Source organism: Lactuca virosa, chromosome 5, assembly GCF_052849685.1.
Source record: "Lactuca virosa cultivar CGN04683 chromosome 5, Lactuca_virosa_CGN04683_v6, whole genome shotgun sequence".
Lineage (NCBI taxonomy): Eukaryota > Viridiplantae > Streptophyta > Magnoliopsida > Asterales > Asteraceae > Lactuca > Lactuca virosa.
The window spans coordinates 400846619-400864666 of NC_136430.1; the positions used below are offsets into that span (position 1 = coordinate 400846619).

The 18048-nt window shown below is 33.8% G+C and overlaps 2 protein-coding genes across 2 annotated transcripts; one reads left to right on the forward strand and one right to left on the reverse strand.

Moving 5' to 3' along the window:
* Positions 1-6424: 6424 nt before the first annotated feature.
* LOC145111074 (ELMO/CED-12 family protein) lies at positions 6425-9231 on the forward strand. The gene is made up of 10 exons (XM_079047377.1): positions 6425-6611; positions 7109-7282; positions 7354-7456; positions 7539-7651; positions 7735-7803; positions 7911-8026; positions 8113-8167; positions 8523-8643; positions 8768-8910; positions 8990-9231. The coding sequence occupies exons 2-10, from the start codon at positions 7139-7141 to the stop codon at positions 9089-9091; spliced, it is 966 nt and encodes a 321-aa protein (XP_078903503.1). The 5' UTR covers positions 6425-6611; positions 7109-7138; the 3' UTR covers positions 9092-9231.
* Positions 9232-9684: 453 nt separating this feature from the next.
* Positions 9685-12996, reverse strand: LOC145111075 (NADH--cytochrome b5 reductase 1-like). The gene is made up of 11 exons (XM_079047378.1): positions 12832-12996; positions 12718-12750; positions 11872-11997; positions 11602-11743; positions 11044-11134; positions 10859-10936; positions 10587-10667; positions 10412-10501; positions 10268-10333; positions 10018-10104; positions 9685-9903 (listed from the first exon to the last, which is right to left on the reverse strand). The coding sequence occupies exons 3-11, from the start codon at positions 11972-11974 to the stop codon at positions 9811-9813; spliced, it is 831 nt and encodes a 276-aa protein (XP_078903504.1). The 5' UTR covers positions 11975-11997; positions 12718-12750; positions 12832-12996; the 3' UTR covers positions 9685-9810.
* Between the last annotated feature and the right edge of the window lie 5052 nt (positions 12997-18048).

An 18048-nucleotide genomic window follows, 5' to 3' on the forward strand; every position in this document is an offset into this window, starting at 1 on the left:
GAAGGGACTTATAAGATTTGGTAAAAGGGGAAAGTTGAGTCCAAGGTTTATTGGGCCATTTAAAGTTCTTCAGAGGATCGGGAATCGAGCTTACAAGCTAGAATTACCGGAAGAACTGGAGGGTATTTATAACACCTTTCATGTGTGTTATTTGAGGAAGTTCACGGGAGATGTGCCCGACATAATTCCGATTTCTGAGTTAAGGTTGGATGAAAACAAGAGGTTGATTGAAGAACCTGAGGCAATCGTTGACCGTAAGACTATGAAGTTGCGACGCAAGATGGTTGATTTAGTGCTTGTGCGCTGCAAACATACGAATGGGCCAAATCTCACCTGGGAAACGGAAAGTGACATGATGAGTCGCTACCCGCAGTTGTTTGTTGGTGTGTGATTCCGGGGACGGAATCATCCTAAGGGGGAGAGAATTGTAACACTCGTGTTTCTAGCCTAGGCATTAATCTTGATATGATAGTCTAGGTTAACCTTTGTAACTCATTTTGAAGAAATGAAAAAGGAATTATGTGAATTCTATGTGTTTTATGTGTTTTATGCTTAATTACTAGGAGTTAATTAATTAAGAATAAAAATGAGCATCGAAAATAAATATTAAATAAAGCCGATACTATTAAGAAAGTTGTAGTGGTCGTGACAAGGATTACGGATATATAAAGAATGCCGAAATCCGAGTTATAACGAAGAAGTTATGACCTGTCGAAGTTTCACGACAAAACCGGCACGGTGCTGAATGTCGTAAAAAGTGAGTTTTTGATAAACTACTTTTTAGCCTTAGTGATCTAAATGAAACTCGTAGTGTTCGTTAAACCGAGAGTAGGTATAAAAAGAACACCCAAATCTGACTTCGTATGACGAAGTTATGATTTTTCGAAGTTTCAGCTTAGCAGTAGACAGCTAAAAACTCGAATTTTAGATCGAGTGATTTTTAGCCGACACAACCTAAACGAGAATCGAAGGTCTCGTAAATAGTAGCACAACGGTAAAAAGTCTGACGAAAACGGACGTCGGATGAAGAAGTTATGAATTTTTAACGGTTTTCCTATCCCGGTCTGTTAAAAATAATAATATAAAAATTAAAGTCAAAATTAGCCTACGAAAGTTGTAGAGCGTAATTTTACCTACGCGTGCATATAAAGAACGTCAAAAACGGAGCTCGTATGCGAAAGTTATGGATTTTAGAAGTTTTGACGCGAAAAACGAGAAAAAATCCCCAAAACCGAGGAATTTCGCATAGGTGGACTTCGGCCACGTGTCCTCGCTTAGAACATGCCACGTGTCCGAAATGGTGCTGAGTCATCCGAGTTGCTGAGCTGATCCGAAGCGGTCCAGTGAGAAGGCGACGCGTGCCCTCTATCACGTGTCCGAACCCTCGCATGAAGCCACGAACCCCCCTTACTTCGGACCTAGACCTCGGTCCAGTAAGAAGCTGCCATCAAGCCTTCGCATGCGCAGCCATGTGCGAGCCCACGTGCGAGCAGGTGCTACGAGCCCTCAGATCTGCACCACCTGGAGCTTTCTCAGCCGTTGGATCAGGAGGCTCGCCCCTATAAATAGGAGGGTGCGAGACCTCCCGGGTATATTTTGGAAAATTGTCACTTTTAGCCCCTCTTTCCATATTTCTTTCATTTTAACGTCCCCCGAAGCCCCGATATCGATTATAACCCCCGGAATACGACACGAAGTGCCCGAGAAGCCCGAAAAATTTATCTTTTTGTTTTCGAAGCCCGACCTTTGCAGAGCCCGATTTCTCAATAAAACTCTCGGTTTTATTAGGAACGAACGTTTTAGGAAACGAATTGCTGCCCGAAATCATCAAATCATGTGAGTGTGTAGTTACTTTCACTTTACACATAGATATGAAGTATTTAGCTTAAAATACGTGCTATGTGTAAATATGTTAATTGTTTATTTGAGGTGACTGTTGAATAGATGTTTTATACAAGTTTTAAACTGTATATGTATTTTATCTACAAATATGTTGGGTAGAACATGGGTAGACAAAATAGTCGGTGGGTGTTAAAATGATGAGAGGCCTCGGTGTTGTTGTTGGTGTTGTCGTTGTAGTCGTCTAGCAGAGTATAAATGACGATCACGGACCTTTCTAGACAGTCCAGTGGTACACTAGCAAGTTCGCAACTTATAGGTGTTGATGAACTAAATGTTCATTGGCGTACTCCAATCCCCTTCATGGTTGCCTTTAGGACATGTATGGCTGAGGAGTCCCCTTAGCAGTAGTGTCCAACCCGATGACCGTTGGTGGTTGTGATGTTTATCGGAGGGAAAAAAGATGAAAAGTGAGGGGCGGGGTTCTTTTTTTTTGTGTCTAATTTTAAATCAAAAGTATAACAAAGTAAAAAAAAAGAATAGAAAATAAAATTAATGAGAAGCAAAATTGTCATTTTAAAAAAATTTAAAATAAATTGGATCAAACTCACAACAAATAAAAACTTTAGACCTTTCAGTGTTATTCCAAATCTTTTTGAATCAAAAAGATAATTTTCAGCTAAACATATGACCAAAATGAGAATGATAAATTAGAAAGTTAAATGAAAAGTTATGGAAAATAATAATAACTAGAAAGTTTCCCCCCGCGTTGCGGGGGGCAGAAGGTGTTGCTTTTGCGTCAAAGTAAAGTACATTGCCTAAGTTGTTAGCCACAATAAAATACGTTGCCATTGTAGGAGATTTCTCCATTTACAAACGTGTAAATGTTATAATAAGAAAATTTTGAAAATACAATCCAATAATTGGATAGAATTTTCACATGACAATGTGTTAATAAGGAAAGATATCAAAGTGTTGTAGTATGCTATAAAATAATAATAATAATAATAAAGAATGTACATTGCTAAACCGAAAGAGATTATGCTCACAACCTTAATACATTTAAGAACCCTTTCATGCAAAAACCCATGATCATAAATCATGAGATTTTATTATATTTTTTTTCAAAGTCTATAATCTCAAACTGAATGGAACAGCTAAAGACAAACAATGTGCTTACTATACCTTCTTTGCATTCATGGAAAAGACTTCACACCTGCAATATTATTTTATTAATTAATTAATGTCTTTCTAATTTAATAATCAATTTTTAATTAATAAATTTCAAGTTTTAAAAGATTTGTATATTATATACCAGTTGAGGCCACACTCGTAAATAAACTTCAAGAGTATTTGCCTCAGCAGAAGTAGGAACAACATTCATAAGCCACAACTTGGAGGAATGAATTCCAACTACAAATCCTTCCAAAGCGGTATTCATATACATTACATTCTGATACCTTCTAGAATTAATCATTTCATTCATCCGTTTATAACCATTCTCATGTATATTCTATTTTTTTTACCATCCTCTATGTATTTCTCAACCGACAGACTCGGAATCAAACCGCTAACTATCCTCGGTGGGACCGCATCATAAAGTCGTTCAAGAAACACCACCTAATCACCTCCACTTTCAGGACTCACACGATTCGATTTTCTTGTACCTATAATAAATATATATATATATATATATATATATATATATATATATAATTTTTTTTGTTGAATTCAAGAATTAATAAATAAAATAAAATGTTTTTTTTACCAAATGTCATCGGGACCCAGTACCCACCCGGTTCTCTTCCATAGATAAGGACCAAAACTTGCTACCTAAAAACAATGCCAAAAAAGAAAAAAAATCACAATTTTCAAATATCCTAAATCAAACAAAAAACATTCAGAAAGAATTGAAAATAAAAACATACGCACCCCACAACCGGTGTCGGGTGTAATCCTCACAACAATTCATTAAAACAATTCATTAACGAATCAAAATTTTCAACCCAAAATTTAAACTCAAATGTATCTTATGAATTTTTTTTTCTGATTTATAAAATTTATTTATTTGATGAAACATAGATAATCCAACTACAACAAACACCAGAAATAGATCAATACATTCATTGCTATTAAATTAGATTAGAAAACTAAATTTTAGGTTTTACTAAAAAACCTATTAAGCGTACCAACGACGAAAAAGAAGGTTTAGGAGTAACGAATGAAGCAAGAGATACAACAGGTGCAACTGTAATCGTCAACACCATTATCACTTGTATAATGCAGATCTCCACCTAAATTTCCTGGAATGAAAAAAGATGAGACAACTATCATTAAAGAAACTACCAAAATAAAAATGTTTCGGAACATAGTATGTAATTTGATTGATGGTTTCTCATCAAGATAGGTGTAGGTGTAAAGATTCATGGTTGCTCGTCCACTTCTTCAAGCTCCACTCCCATCATTACTTGATCCATGGAATTGGTGATTCCATTCCTAGGTTCCTTGGCTGAAAAAGAGTAAGACACTTAACCCAAGGGTTCAGAATGGAACCTGAGAAAAACAAATAGAAGAAGCATTGTAATAATAATTTAAATTAATAGCAAATGAATGAAGTCAGAAAACTTATAAACTTTACCCTACTATTTAAACTGGAATTTATGATTACATGATATGAGCATATCAACCGGAAGGGAACAGATAGTGTAATCAATCAGCATAAAAACTTATGTTATATAAGATCTATTTATTAAATTTGTGTTTATTGAAATCTCTTTGCCAAAACTATAGTAGTAACAAACAAAAAAGGTTATAAAAAATCGAAGAACAGTACTGGTCGAAGGCTTCACATGGGAGTCGACGGCATACGGCGGAGAGCGGGGGACGATTCTCTTACCCGGGTTCCTCTTGAAAAGCCCTAAAATAGAACACGTATCAACCAGGCACGTTTAACGGGTGACCTGGATTATGGTGGTGGTACGGTGACTTACAACCAATAAGAAATTAGAGTTACAGAGAGTAACCAAGTAAAAAGAGTCATACCTGTGTCGATATGTAGCCTTCCTTTTGCTAATGAGCACTCCAAACTGTAAATTGATTCACACCGAAAACTAAATTGTAAATTAATTGAAAAGGACGAAATGGTAGGGTTCAATCGTCTACATAAGTACTGAAATGCACTGCATACACAAAATTGAAATGAAATTAACATGTAATAGGAACTGAAATCCACAGCGAAATCAAATTAACATGCAACCTTACAGCCTTCACTTGTATTGGATACAACCAGTCGGTATCCACAGTTCGTGTTACATCTTCCAGCCCAGGCAAACACCATCTGAAAGTCTACGGTTTTTAGAAATAAAAGCATCTGCAGTCGATTGCGGAAAGAAGCCAAACAAAAATTCACATCTACGATTTTAGGATGGCAGTTCAAGGCGGTGAGGATCAGAAACGGTTTTGATGGGGTGATACAGGGTGGAGAAGGCGTTCTGCCATTGCATGCCACAGACATCTAAAGAGCAAAGCGAAGGTAAAATGAAAACCCCAAACTGAAAAATCTATTCGACTTTATATGGGTATCCGGTTTACAACACATTAACAAACGGATTCAAGAAATCTGTCGCATATAAGAGGAACGACGGGAGAAGAAGTGATATAGGAGCAGACGTTGAAGAAAATATGTACCTGAAATAACCGATACCAAAAGCCTTTATGTCGGAAGCGACAGGAATCAGTCTTCGACACAACCACACGCCGACTACCTTGGCGATTCCTTCGTTTTCCTCTCCGACCTGTTATTGCTGCACCCATTTAGAGACGGTAACGGGTAGACGGATATTAGAAGGGAGAAGATGGATCGTACATAGGAAGTAAGCGGTAGAGGCGGTGACCATGGTAGACAGTAACCCGATGAACACCCGGTTGGGTAAGAAAAGCGGTGGAGCACCTGATCGGGAGAAAGGGGCGGTGGGCATAGAAATGATGGCGGTGCTCAATCGTTTCTAAAGAGAAACCCTGTCGAAGGATCGAGATGAAGAAGCGGTGGGAGATAAAAGGAAGACGGTGGAAGGATCGGGAAGTAAAATGCTTAACCTTGTGGTAACCGAGAAACAATATCTGGTCAAGTACTGTTTAAGGGACTAAATTGGCAATATGATAAAGTCTAGTGTCAAAAATCTGAACTATTGAAAATATAGAAAGTTGTGGACTGATTTTATCAACCCCTCATGCAGTTTACTGTTCCTATTCTTCACATCTTTAACATCTTTAATAATGACATGAATAAATTAAAGAAGTGACACACAACCAATTATAGAGGGACCGGATATGTAAATCAATGACAAACTATGTCAATTTAACTCAATTTAACTGTTCATTTTCTCCACAATTTTAATAATAATAAAATAATAATAATAATAATAATACTATAAAAGTTGATTGATATAAACGTTTGATCCATGGTTTTTATGGAAACCGAACCAAACCCATCCATTTCAATCAAGTCGGTGTTAACGAAATTCGCTGATTTTGCGGTGTGCCCTGTTTCGAAGAAATAACATTTTAGGCTGACGTCCAGAAACGTGAAGTACATGTAAAGAAAGGATCGGAAGTCTCTGTTCCTTCTTCTGACGCTTCGCCTAGGGAGAGACAGGGAGGGAAAGAGAGAAAGGGTGTTCTTCGCCTCGTTTCTTACTCTTCACCTAACTCCCTCGTTATAATTTTCCTGGAACTCGATTTGGGTTTCACCGATCCGCTTCTCTCCCTTCAAGGTAAGATCCATTCTTGATCATATGATCACCTGTTAATCGCATTAAATTGAAATTGATTTATCGTTAACTCGTCATGCCCGAATCATAATTTTGCTTTTGTGGAAAGACTGTTTGGTCGATGATTAAGAACATATCAAAGTACACCTTCCGAAGTCGTATACTAATGTCAACCCTAGTGAATTGGTCGATGATTAATAACATATCAAGTACACCTTCCGAAGTCGTATACTTATGTCAACCCTAGTGAATTTTTACTTCGAAGTTCGTATGAATTGCTCTAGATCTTCAAGTAAAATATAATTGCTGGTGAATTTTCATGACAAATAGAAAGATTTTCTAATCAATTTGGGCATACAGTTCACAATCCATATCAAATTTGGATTTTGAGATATGTAGTTTGACTTCAGAAGTTAAAGATTATGAACCTAGTTCTACATTAGCTTCTGAGCATATAAAATTGAAACTTAAAATCGTGGTTTCATGATAAAATTGAACAGGCGTCAGACAGATTAAACATAATAGGACTAATGACATCACGAACGATAAGGAGAAGACTCCATCATGGAGATGTCGGTGGTAAAAAACATGAGCATTTAATAGGTGCAGATTTGGATGACCTAAATGAACCTTTACTTGGGAATAACGATGACAACAAGGCTAAAGAATTACAGGTGATTTCATCTTCCCAATTCCCAATATATAATATGATATTTATGATGGGTATCTAATCTTTGTTTTTTAGGTACAAACGGATGAAGATATTATGTATGATGAAAAAAGAAAAGAAAACCTCCACTGGGCATTTCTGTTCTCTAATATAATTTCAGAATGGGCACAATGGTTAGGTATGAGTTATTACTTCAAGAATCGTTTTTTTGTAATGTTTAGTTTTAATTGATGAGAAAATTTCCATTTTGTTTCTTGTAGCAAGAGTTCTACTTGGATCCGGATCATTTATTGCACGGATTTGGACTTTGCCTTCAACAACAGGAAGTGGCCCAACAAAGAAGTTTCTTCCACCATTACTTACTCCATTACAGGTATAAATAAAATCAATAAGAAAAAATACACAATTCTACACATGAAATATATTATCATTTGTTACTTTTCTTCTCTTGGGTAGGAGGCAAGACTGAGAAGTCTGCAGAAAAGATTGGAAGTCCCTTTTGATGGTTCATGTTTGGAGCATCAAGTAAGTATCTTGTTTGTTGTTTTTGTTGAAAAAGGTTCATTTATTGGGGATTTTTGTTTTTCTTAGAATTTGATAGAATAATGGAAGTCTGGGTGTTTGAGTGGCAGGATGCATTAAGGCAATTATGGAGGTCAGCATATCCAAATAGGGAACTCCCTGGGCTTAAATCAGAGGTATGGAAAGAGATGGGGTGGCAAGGATCTGATCCTTCTACAGACTTCAGGTAAAAATAACATTGTTAAAGTCCATGTAACAAAATTTATATGCTTTAAATATTTTAATAAATAAATTTGAATGCTATTTTTGCAGGGGTGGAGGATTTATATCTCTAGAGAATCTTATCTTCTTTGCCAAGAAATATCCGGTTTGTTTCTTTACCAGAATATTTAGGCCATGTTTACTATATAGCATTATATATTATTTACAGCATTTTACTTTGCAAAATTACTCAATTGTAACTATGTCATATAAATATAAAGTGATTTTCACTGCTATAATTAGGTAGATTTTTAAAAAAGACACCAAATAAGTTGATTAAAGTTGCTATTTCATGCATTTAGCCTAAAAGTAAATGAGGTCAAAATTGTAAAAAGTTACGACACAAATGGGAAAAGTGTCTTTTCCCTTACTTTAGGAGGTGGTTTGTCAATTCGTAAATATACTATTTATTAAATTTGCATAATTTGTTTTTTCTTTTTCCATTATATGAACATGAACAGGAAGCATTCCAGAACCTTCTAAACAAAAATGAAGGAGATAGATCTGAATGGGAGTATCCTTTTGCTGTAGCTGGCATCAATATTTCTTTCATGTTGGTGCAATTGTTGGAACTTCAATCAGGTACATAAATCCAAATTTTGGTACCTTAATTTGTAAATTATGAATTATGATATATTTAAAAAGTTGACCCTCATTTTTGACTTTCTCTATTAAGTTGTATTAAGAGATTTATGATGATTTGCAGGAAAGCCAACATCTATGTCAGGGATACGGTTTTTGGAATTTCTGAGTAACAATGAGTTGGCATTTGATGAGCTGTACTGTGTTGCCTTTAAGCTCATGGATGCTCATTGGCTTGCTAAACGTGCTTCATATATGGAATTCAATGTGAGCAATTACACAAGTTTTAATATTGTTTTTATTTTTTACCCAAAAATTGTAAAACTAAAATTGTGGTGATTTGTAGGAGGTTATGAAATCCACAAGAATGCAACTGGAGCGAGAATTGTCACTTGAAGATGTCACAAGTGTCAAAGATTTGCCAGCGTATAATATGTTAAAACGATGAAATGTTAAGATTGCCCCGGTTGTAAAGTGATTTGAATTTCACAAAAGAGAAGGGGAATGTAAACAAGTAAAGGCCAATTTTGTGGTCTCAAATCTGTACAAACGTAAATGCAAATGAATTTAAACCAGGACTTGTCTCTATGACTTTCATATCTAACTGTTATTCTTGCAACAAACCCCTGATCTGAACCCTCAACCAAAGTTTGAGGGGCACCAATTCAACACTTGATATTGGTAGACCACACACCTTTTTGCTATTAAAAGTATGTATGACGCAATTATTATGGAAAGTTAAAAGTGTTGCTACAAGATAATGGGTTCTGAAATTACTTATAAATAAAAAAAAGGAATGTTGAAGAAAGTTGGAACGATGCTTATAGAAAAGTTGTGTATGTAAAGAATGAAAGACAAGATGAAGATTTGAGCTAAATGAACGACTTAAACTTGGATATTAGTGTTTCATTTTAACTTGGTGCAGAAAGAAGGATTTAAAAAAAGACGCTTTTAACCTAAGCATCTCGTATGTTTGAGTTTGAGCTTGCATGCAACAATTCACAATCATGAACCATCTTAGTTAGCGCGTCAGTCAATCAATTTGAGGTGGAAAAACTAAAGTTTATTCAACTAGATAGAGTACACACAAATCCCACTAACAAAATCCCAAATACAACAAACAAAATCTAACACAGTAATCTCAAATCTCAATAGGAGGTTTTGGATTTAGAATTGGAATAGCATATCTGATTCGTATCCCAAAGCTTCAAGATGACTAGCCATCGCCTTGTTCATTGGTGGTGGCCCACACCGTAAAATCTGTTCACACACACACACACAAAATATGTATTTTATTTAGGTTTTGACCTTTTTTTTACGACTTTTGAATAAAATTTGAAAACATGTTTGAATGAAAGGAATAGAATAGGATACCTTGATATCAGATGCAGGTGCAGGTAAATGGTCTTGGATCATTTCCTTTGATACAAACCCAACGCCACCTGTCCATCCCTCTGGTGGCTACACAAGTACAAAACCAGGCCGATAATTTTAATTTATATTTTATAATAAACCCAAAAATGAAAGATTCATTCTACATTTGAATTATTAGGGTTCAATTCAATGCAACAAACAGCAACCTACTTTCATTCATTTCTTTATTATAGTTACTAAGAATAGCTACCTGATTCAATACATAGTAAACTTTGAAGCGGTCAGGGTAATTAGAAGTAAGTCCCTCCAGTTCTTCCTGTAAGTGTAATTAATTAATCCATCATCAAATTATTTAAATATAAGAAACTAAAACTATGTATATATAATTACTTGCCTTAAGAAGGATGTCATCAGATGTGACATTAGCATAGATGAGATACACTTTTGTCTTGTCTGAAGGGTTTTCAAGAACAGCCCTAGCAACCTAACATTATCAACACAAAATATAAATTACCATCTTATTTTAAAAAAAAAGGACTTGATAAGGTTTAAAATAAATAAATAAACACCTGAAACATTGGAGTGATGCCAGATCCACCAGCAATCATTCCAAATGCTGTAACCTGACCTGGTTGATACCTAAAACGCCCCTGTAAAATGTAATTTACAATATTTTAAAGCTCAAGTCCAAAACAAATAAATAAACTTACTTACAAATAAGATTAGTTTCAATTCATCATTTAACTAACATCACACCAGATGATTCATCAATAAACACAGATTTATAGAAAAGAAAAAAAAAATAGAAAGACATAGAACAAGTATAAATGACTTGATTAACCTTAGGCCCCTTTACAGCCATATAGTCACCTTCACGCATCTCTCTGAAGTGGTGGGACATCCTACCTTGAGGATACATCTACATTTACACATCACAATATGACATAAATGATAAGTGTAAACAAATTTGTATAATATATAACATAAATGATAAGTGTAAACAAATTTGTATAATATATTATGTACCTTAATAACAAGCTCAAAATATCCAACATCAGAATCCAAAGTGGTTGGAGTATATGGTTTAATAACCTCTTCACCTTGTCCATCTGTACCCCTAAAGAATCAAATAAAAAACAAGCAAATTTATTGGTAAAAAAGAAACACTCCCTGATGTATATGCATTTTGAGATTAAAATTTATAGGTTTAATAGCAAAAAAAGCAATGTACTTTCATTGATTTGTTTATTATAGCATCCTACTGTTGTTCTTTCTTTTTCAGCATTGTACTATGAAAACTCTACACTGATAGATTTGGGTAGATTTTCATAAAAATTCTTAACAAGAAAAAAAAACAAAAAAAACTGAAAGCATAATTCTGTAATAGAAAGAAATGAAAGTTATAAAACACAAATAAACATAAGTACATTGTGTTTCTTGCATTCAGCCTTAATGTATATGCATTTGTTATCAATTAAAACCAAGATTTTTCCCATGTACCACAATTAATTTCTCTAGTGTTGTAAAATTTCATGTCAATTTTGGTGAAAATTTGAAATGGAGAAACCAGTTTGCTATTAATACCTGCAACTAATATGCTGTCCAATAGGAAGTCCCAAGACTGAAGTAGGTGTAGGAAGAGCAAATCTGAACTTGGCCACATTATGGCTAAGTTGTGTGCGCTTAACAAGCTTGAATTGCTTAAAATTTTCAGGATCTATGGACCCTGTTTGTTCACAACAACACATAAACTTATGATTTAGTCTTTCAGATAAACCAGATGGAACCCATGAGCCAAAATGGAACTTGGAATAAAAATAATAAAAGAAAGTGAGTTTATGGAGTATGAGGAACCTTTGGTTTTCTTGGAGGAGAAAAGGATGAAAGCAACAAGGGTAACAATGACAACAGCAAAACCAATGCCAATTTGGATCTCAGGCGCTTGCAAGAACTCCATTGCTCAGCAAATAGGCAAAGAACCTAATGAGGGATCAATTTCAAAAAATATATCAGTATAAAAAAATAGGTTGTTGGGATGATAAATAGATGCTACTTGTAGCATCTTCAGATTTTTAAGTTTCGTTGATGAAACCAAAAGCATATTATCTATCATTACTTCTCCACAAGAACAATGTGCTTTTTGTTTTGCAATTACAAGTTTCTTTGAATGATATCATGACAACAAATCAATTTTATGTCACAAACACACCATGCAAACCACTCATTATTCTTGGATCCGAACCTTCTTTCCACCAGATCAGATTTATGCAAATTCTGTAATCTAACTTAACAAATGAAATGCAGGGAAATCAGATACATAATCGTGTGAAAACTTTATATGCATGTATATTTCATAAAGATGTAAACTCAAGTGTTAAACTATTAGTAATTTACGAAATCAAATCCACATTTTGGAAGAAGACACATCAGTTATCGCATAAAAGGAAATCAGAAATCCTGTCGATTCCCTAAACCATTCACCTCCGAATAGAAGAATGTAATTAGTTGGAATACTAATCCAACTACTAATGGTGAGGACGCAGAAAACTGCTTTCATTCCGAATTAATATCCTAAATGTGCACATAGATCATGAGGCTTTTTCGTAACAACTTCTGAATCAAAATCAACTTTCTTAAGCGTTGATACATCAAATCCAGTTATCAAATAATCCGACAGAAACCATAGAGGAGTAGCATTACCTCAAATTTCTCCACCAGTTAGTGATCCACAACCTGAAAGTAAACAAAAACAATAATAAGTTGTGTAACAGATCTGCGAAGAATCAGAACAGGTGGAAGAAGGACGTAACATACCAGAAGGTGTGGGAATGAAGTGAGGAAGAAAGAAGCCAGAAATAGAGTAGATGATGAATCCAATGGGTCAAAGATGGGGGGTTTTGGAGGAACTATAATATATGTATGTCACTCACCGTACCTACTACCCCACTAACACTACACCAACTGGTGCAATCGTCGCCCGTGGTTTTTGATCCCTAGCAGCCTTTTTTAGCAAGAAAAAGGACCAATTAGTTGAAGTATTGAAGTGCCACCCACATTTGACCAAACTTTAATGTGTATTTATGGTTTCCACTTTACTCAACCAACCTTGATAAATGATTTTTTTTAAAGAAATTTGCTTAGATAGTCTAATTTTTTAGTAATTTAGTAAAAAATTGTAAAAAAATAGGGTTGCCAAAAATAACCAACGAAACCATATATGAGGCAAACACGCATCTAGTTTCATCAACTCGTCTACGCAATCATCGTCTCACTTTCGATTTTGTGTTATTTATAAAAAAAACATTTTGCCCATTTTCGAAGACACGAAATCGCGATGTCATATAGTCATTTGTGTTTTTCTCTCAAGTAGTGTGGGGTTTCCTCTCAAGTGGTTTGGGGTTTTCTCTCAAGTTGTATGTGAATGTACAAGTTGTTGATGCACGCCCTACGCATTAAAGACTTGTATCATCGCAGGTGACAGTTTCATTCATCATTTTTCTGATTCCCATGCAAACCTTATACAAATTATTTCTAAATTTCAACTTATATGATAAAAAAACTATGCATAAGATTACTTAAAACATTGTTTTATTGAACGACTTTTCCAGCCATCAAAGACACATAATTATTGTATCATTGAGTGTGAAAAATGAGGTAAAAATTTTTAAGGTTTAATTATATTGGACTAATGTACCACGAAACTGCAACCCATCTGACGAAACCGCAAACGAGAAACTATGTCAAACAAGGAGGTGACGAAATTGTAGGTGTGTTAGTCTCATCTCCGGTTATGTTTGTTATTTTTGGCTAAGTCATTAAGAAATTAGGTTGTTTTTGTAAATTTATATTTTTTGGCAATATTAATACATAATTAAGAGTTATTCACTAACACGATTATAATTGAAGATTTTACTGATAATTAAAACTAGACATAATTTGATGTAAATTTAAAGGAAATAACCTAAAAACATTTGTTTTGCAAAATAACCACCAACTCCATAATCGGATATTATAGACCCGTTTTGGTTGGGTCGCCCGCATGGTGAACCTGATTCATTACTTGGTCCCCTGTATATAGTGTTTTCGGAGAACTTAGTTCAGAATCGCATTTCGAATTCCATTTATCCTCTATTTCGAACATTTCAAAGTGTGTGTGTGTCTATATATATATATATATATATATATATATATATATATATATATATATATATATATATATATATATATATATCGAACATTTCAAAGTGTGTGTGTGTGTATATATATGAGCTAGGTTCATATTTGGATGGACAAGTATTATGTGAATGTAGGGATTAATGTGAAGCAATAAATTTAAAAATATAAATAAGGGTAAAATTGTAATCATAACTATTAATTTTGATAATTAAAAGTTAAATTATACAACCCTTTAATTTATAGTGATATAAACCCTAAGCCACCACCAATTTTGATAATTAAAAGTTAAATTATACAGCCCTTTAATTTAGGTAAATTACTTTAGTGATATAAACCCTAAGCCACCACCATAAAACATAGAAGACGTCAACTTCAATTTCCCCCTCTTTCTATAAGAATCGGCGGCTGCATAACACATTTTATACAATCGTCGGCCAAAAATCGTTGGCAACCCTCTTCATCGCCCGTCCTCCAGCCGCCTCCCTTAACTTCGTTTTTCCGGATCCGGTCCCCTTCACCGATGATGGTGTCGCAACCTAGGAGGTAAAATCAAATGTGTAATGTCGGTTTTTGAAATCGACGGTAAGTATATTCACGCTTTGTCCAATTCCGAGTCTAAAATAGATTGTAAAGCCGATTTATAAAGACCTGTCGATTTCTAAAATTATTGAAATGGTTTTTTATGCGTGTTATTTAAATGGAATAACAAAAAATTAGTTTAGTTCTGATGGATCGACATGCTTAAAAGAATAAAAAGATAACTTTTTCTTATCCCTTTGGTTCCTGCATTCACTTCGGCAACAAATCAGAATAAGAGCAAAGAAGTATTTTTTTTTTTCTATTTGTATGTTTTTGCTATTGATTCAACAAGGTGGAAACAAAAAAATGTTGTTTGTTTGTTTGTTTTTTTTTCTTTTTGTTTGTTGTTTTACAAATTCTTTAGTTTATTGATTATATTGTAGTTATGTGGTGAGCTTATTCACTTGTAAAATTTGTGAGATGTGTGAACTTTTGTGCTTAACCAAAATTCGTTGTATATTTTCATTTATATTCAACTAGAAAGTTTACCCCGCTACGCGGGGGCCAGAAGCTTTCAATGTTGTTGCTTTCAATGTTGTTTCCGAATTGATAAATATGACAGACATAGAAAGTGCAAGGATGAAAAGTCCGGGCTTTGCCCCGGACAAAAAATGTAAAAGTTTTGACTGCAAGGACCAGAAGTGTGAAAATGGCTAAAGAATTAAAGGGATAGGAATTAACAACTTTTTAGAAAAGGGATCGAAGTTGTCAAACCGTTAAAGTTTTGTGGCCAAACTTTAAATATTAAAAGGTTTAAAAAAGTATAAAAATATTGATTGCAAGGACCAAAAGTGTCAAAATGAGTAAAGAATAATGACCAAAGTTGTCAAAAAACATCCAAATTTAGTATTCCTAACTTCCAACAATAATATTGGGACCAATTCTGCCAAAAAAATGGGAAGTTGAATGGAACACAAACAAAAGGACATGAATAAATTAATTAAGGAAGTACAGGGACCGGATATATAAATCAAGGGACCAAACTTTGACAAAGTATCCCAAGTTTACTATTCCTTTCTTCCACAACTTTAATATATATATAATAATAACATTAGTAATTCTGTCAGCATATAAATTGATAATTGCATTTTAGTTGTAATGATTCTTTAAGATTGCTTGTTAAGATTTATATAAGATATATTTTGGTTACAAATATAGTAATTTGTAATTGTATGATGATAATTTTGGTTCAGCCAAATGGTTATGTTTAACTGGTATTACTAGTGAATAATGCATTTGATGCGTACAAATAGTTACACCTAATTTTATATTTATAACCTAACTACCTTAACTAACTAATTGCACCTAGGCAGTGTACCAAGTCAGACTATAGTATAGCTTTGGGTAAGTCGGGTGTCGATCACAGGGAACGGTATTGACTAATTAATCTACTTACTATTAAATTAACCTAATTATTAACAAAGGAAGGGGTTTTATCTAATTTTGCAAGTTTAGATGAACTTAATTCTTTAACACAAACTCAATCAATAAACAAACATTTCTGTTAGTTCGAATCCGCTTTCACTCAATGGATTATAAATTAGATATGACAATTATTGTTGGTTACCAATTAAGACAGTATTAGCAATTTAGTTCTAAATCTACTAACTTTAATCAATTCATGTAAATCTATGTATGGTCACACAATAGTTAACACAGAATAAATTATTAAATAAAATTGGAGCTATGTAAGATTGGTTTGATAAAACACAATTACAGTCATAATTTGAGTTTTCTAGCGCAGCCTAATTTAATAATTAATTGCTTAACTAAGATTGGTTTAATTCTAGCACTAATAATTTAATATTCACTAAATTACCAGGTATTCTAATTCATGCAATTTGATGGTCATCAACTACACAAAATAAGACATCAAAGCAATCAACTACTAAAACAAACATGCTAGGTAAAATCAATCCAACACAAGTCTTAACCAACTAGTAATTCAAAGCTAAAGTAAATACTCCATGAGTTCAAGCTTCATCTAGCTAACAGAAGCAGCTAGATTTAGCTGGATATCCTAGCAACTAAGCAAACAAAATCCATAATAAAAAACATAATAAAGTGTACCAAACTATGAATCAAAGTATGAACTTCTTCTTCCTTGGTGTTGAAACCCTATTCCAGAACTTCTTTTTCTCTGAAAATCGTCTCCAGGTCTTCCTTCTATCAGCCAAAAGTCCCCCAAGTCGTAATGGACAAGGATATATATAATTTCTGATTTTTTCCCCGTTCACATCGTGAGCCAATAAGTCTCACGTCGTGAATATGAGATAAGCGTATTCGGCAAGGACTCTTTCATCCGGACGCATATCTTCTAGAATTCTCCACTCACGTCGTGAGTCATGAAATATTCACGTCGTGAGTACGATAATTGCTGAATTTTCCATTCTTCTTTCCTTCAAGCCTCCAAAGTTCCAAGTTTTGTCAATTTCAGTCCCTATCTTCGAAAATGCTTCTATTTGGCTGCAAAATATAATTTTAGCTTATAAGTACCATTATTCTATGCAAATAACCAAATTATTAGTAAAAATGTAAATAAATATTGCCTAAAAATATGTATAAATATGGCAATATCAGCATTCTATAGAATTTTTTTAGGAATCTGACGGTTTCACTTTGATAGAATTTTAATTAATATTTATATGTTGAATGTGCAGTTGCTACACAAGCAAAAATACAATTTGGCAAGTCATTCATGGACTAGTACTACCACATCTTTCACCAATCTCCTGAATTGGTTCATATGTTTTATCAACAATCAAGCATCTTAAGCAGGCCTTATAGGAATGGATTGATAAGGAATCAAAGATTGATCACACGCTTAAGAATGTTGTTATTCTTTAAGAATTGTTTTTGTTATTATTTCAGAATGTTGTTATTCTTCAAGAATATTTTTTTATCATGTTTATAAAATGTAATCACTCGATATATTAATATTTCAAGAAATGGATTTTGTACATTAAATTCTTTCAAGAATTACTTTTTTATGAAAAATAAAAAGTTGAATGGTTTTTGTGCTATAAGAAATTTTTGATATCATATAATAAGTATATTCTTTCAGAATGCATACCATATTCACTAACATCTTTTATCAGAATGTCTGAATTAAGTGAAATATTATCCTATAAAATCATATTTTTATAATTAAGAAAATCAATTATCTCTTAAAATTGAAAATTTCCATTTTTTAAAATGTAGCTTAATTGACTGAAATACCCTTATAATGAGATTTATATGATTATTTGATTTTCTTTAATTTAGTAATATTGGTAA

Excerpts from the sequence above, each read along its gene's own strand:
- LOC145111074 (XM_079047377.1), top strand. The coding sequence starts at position 7,139 with ATGACATCACGAACGATAAGGAGAAGACTCCATCATGGAGATGTCGGT. Across the intron at positions 7,283-7,353 it reads ACAAGGCTAAAGAATTACAG|GTACAAACGGATGAAGATAT; the intron begins GTGATTTCATCT and ends TTTGTTTTTTAG. Across the intron at positions 7,652-7,734 it reads CATTACTTACTCCATTACAG|GAGGCAAGACTGAGAAGTCT; the intron begins GTATAAATAAAA and ends TCTCTTGGGTAG.
- LOC145111075 (XM_079047378.1), bottom strand. The coding sequence starts at position 11,974 with ATGGAGTTCTTGCAAGCGCCTGAGATCCAAATTGGCATTGGTTTTGCT. Across the intron at positions 10,105-10,267 it reads TTTACTATGTATTGAATCAG|CCACCAGAGGGATGGACAGG; the intron begins GTAGCTATTCTT and ends GTACTTGTGTAG. Across the intron at positions 9,904-10,017 it reads CACCTGCATCTGATATCAAG|ATTTTACGGTGTGGGCCACC; the intron begins GTATCCTATTCT and ends GTGTGTGAACAG.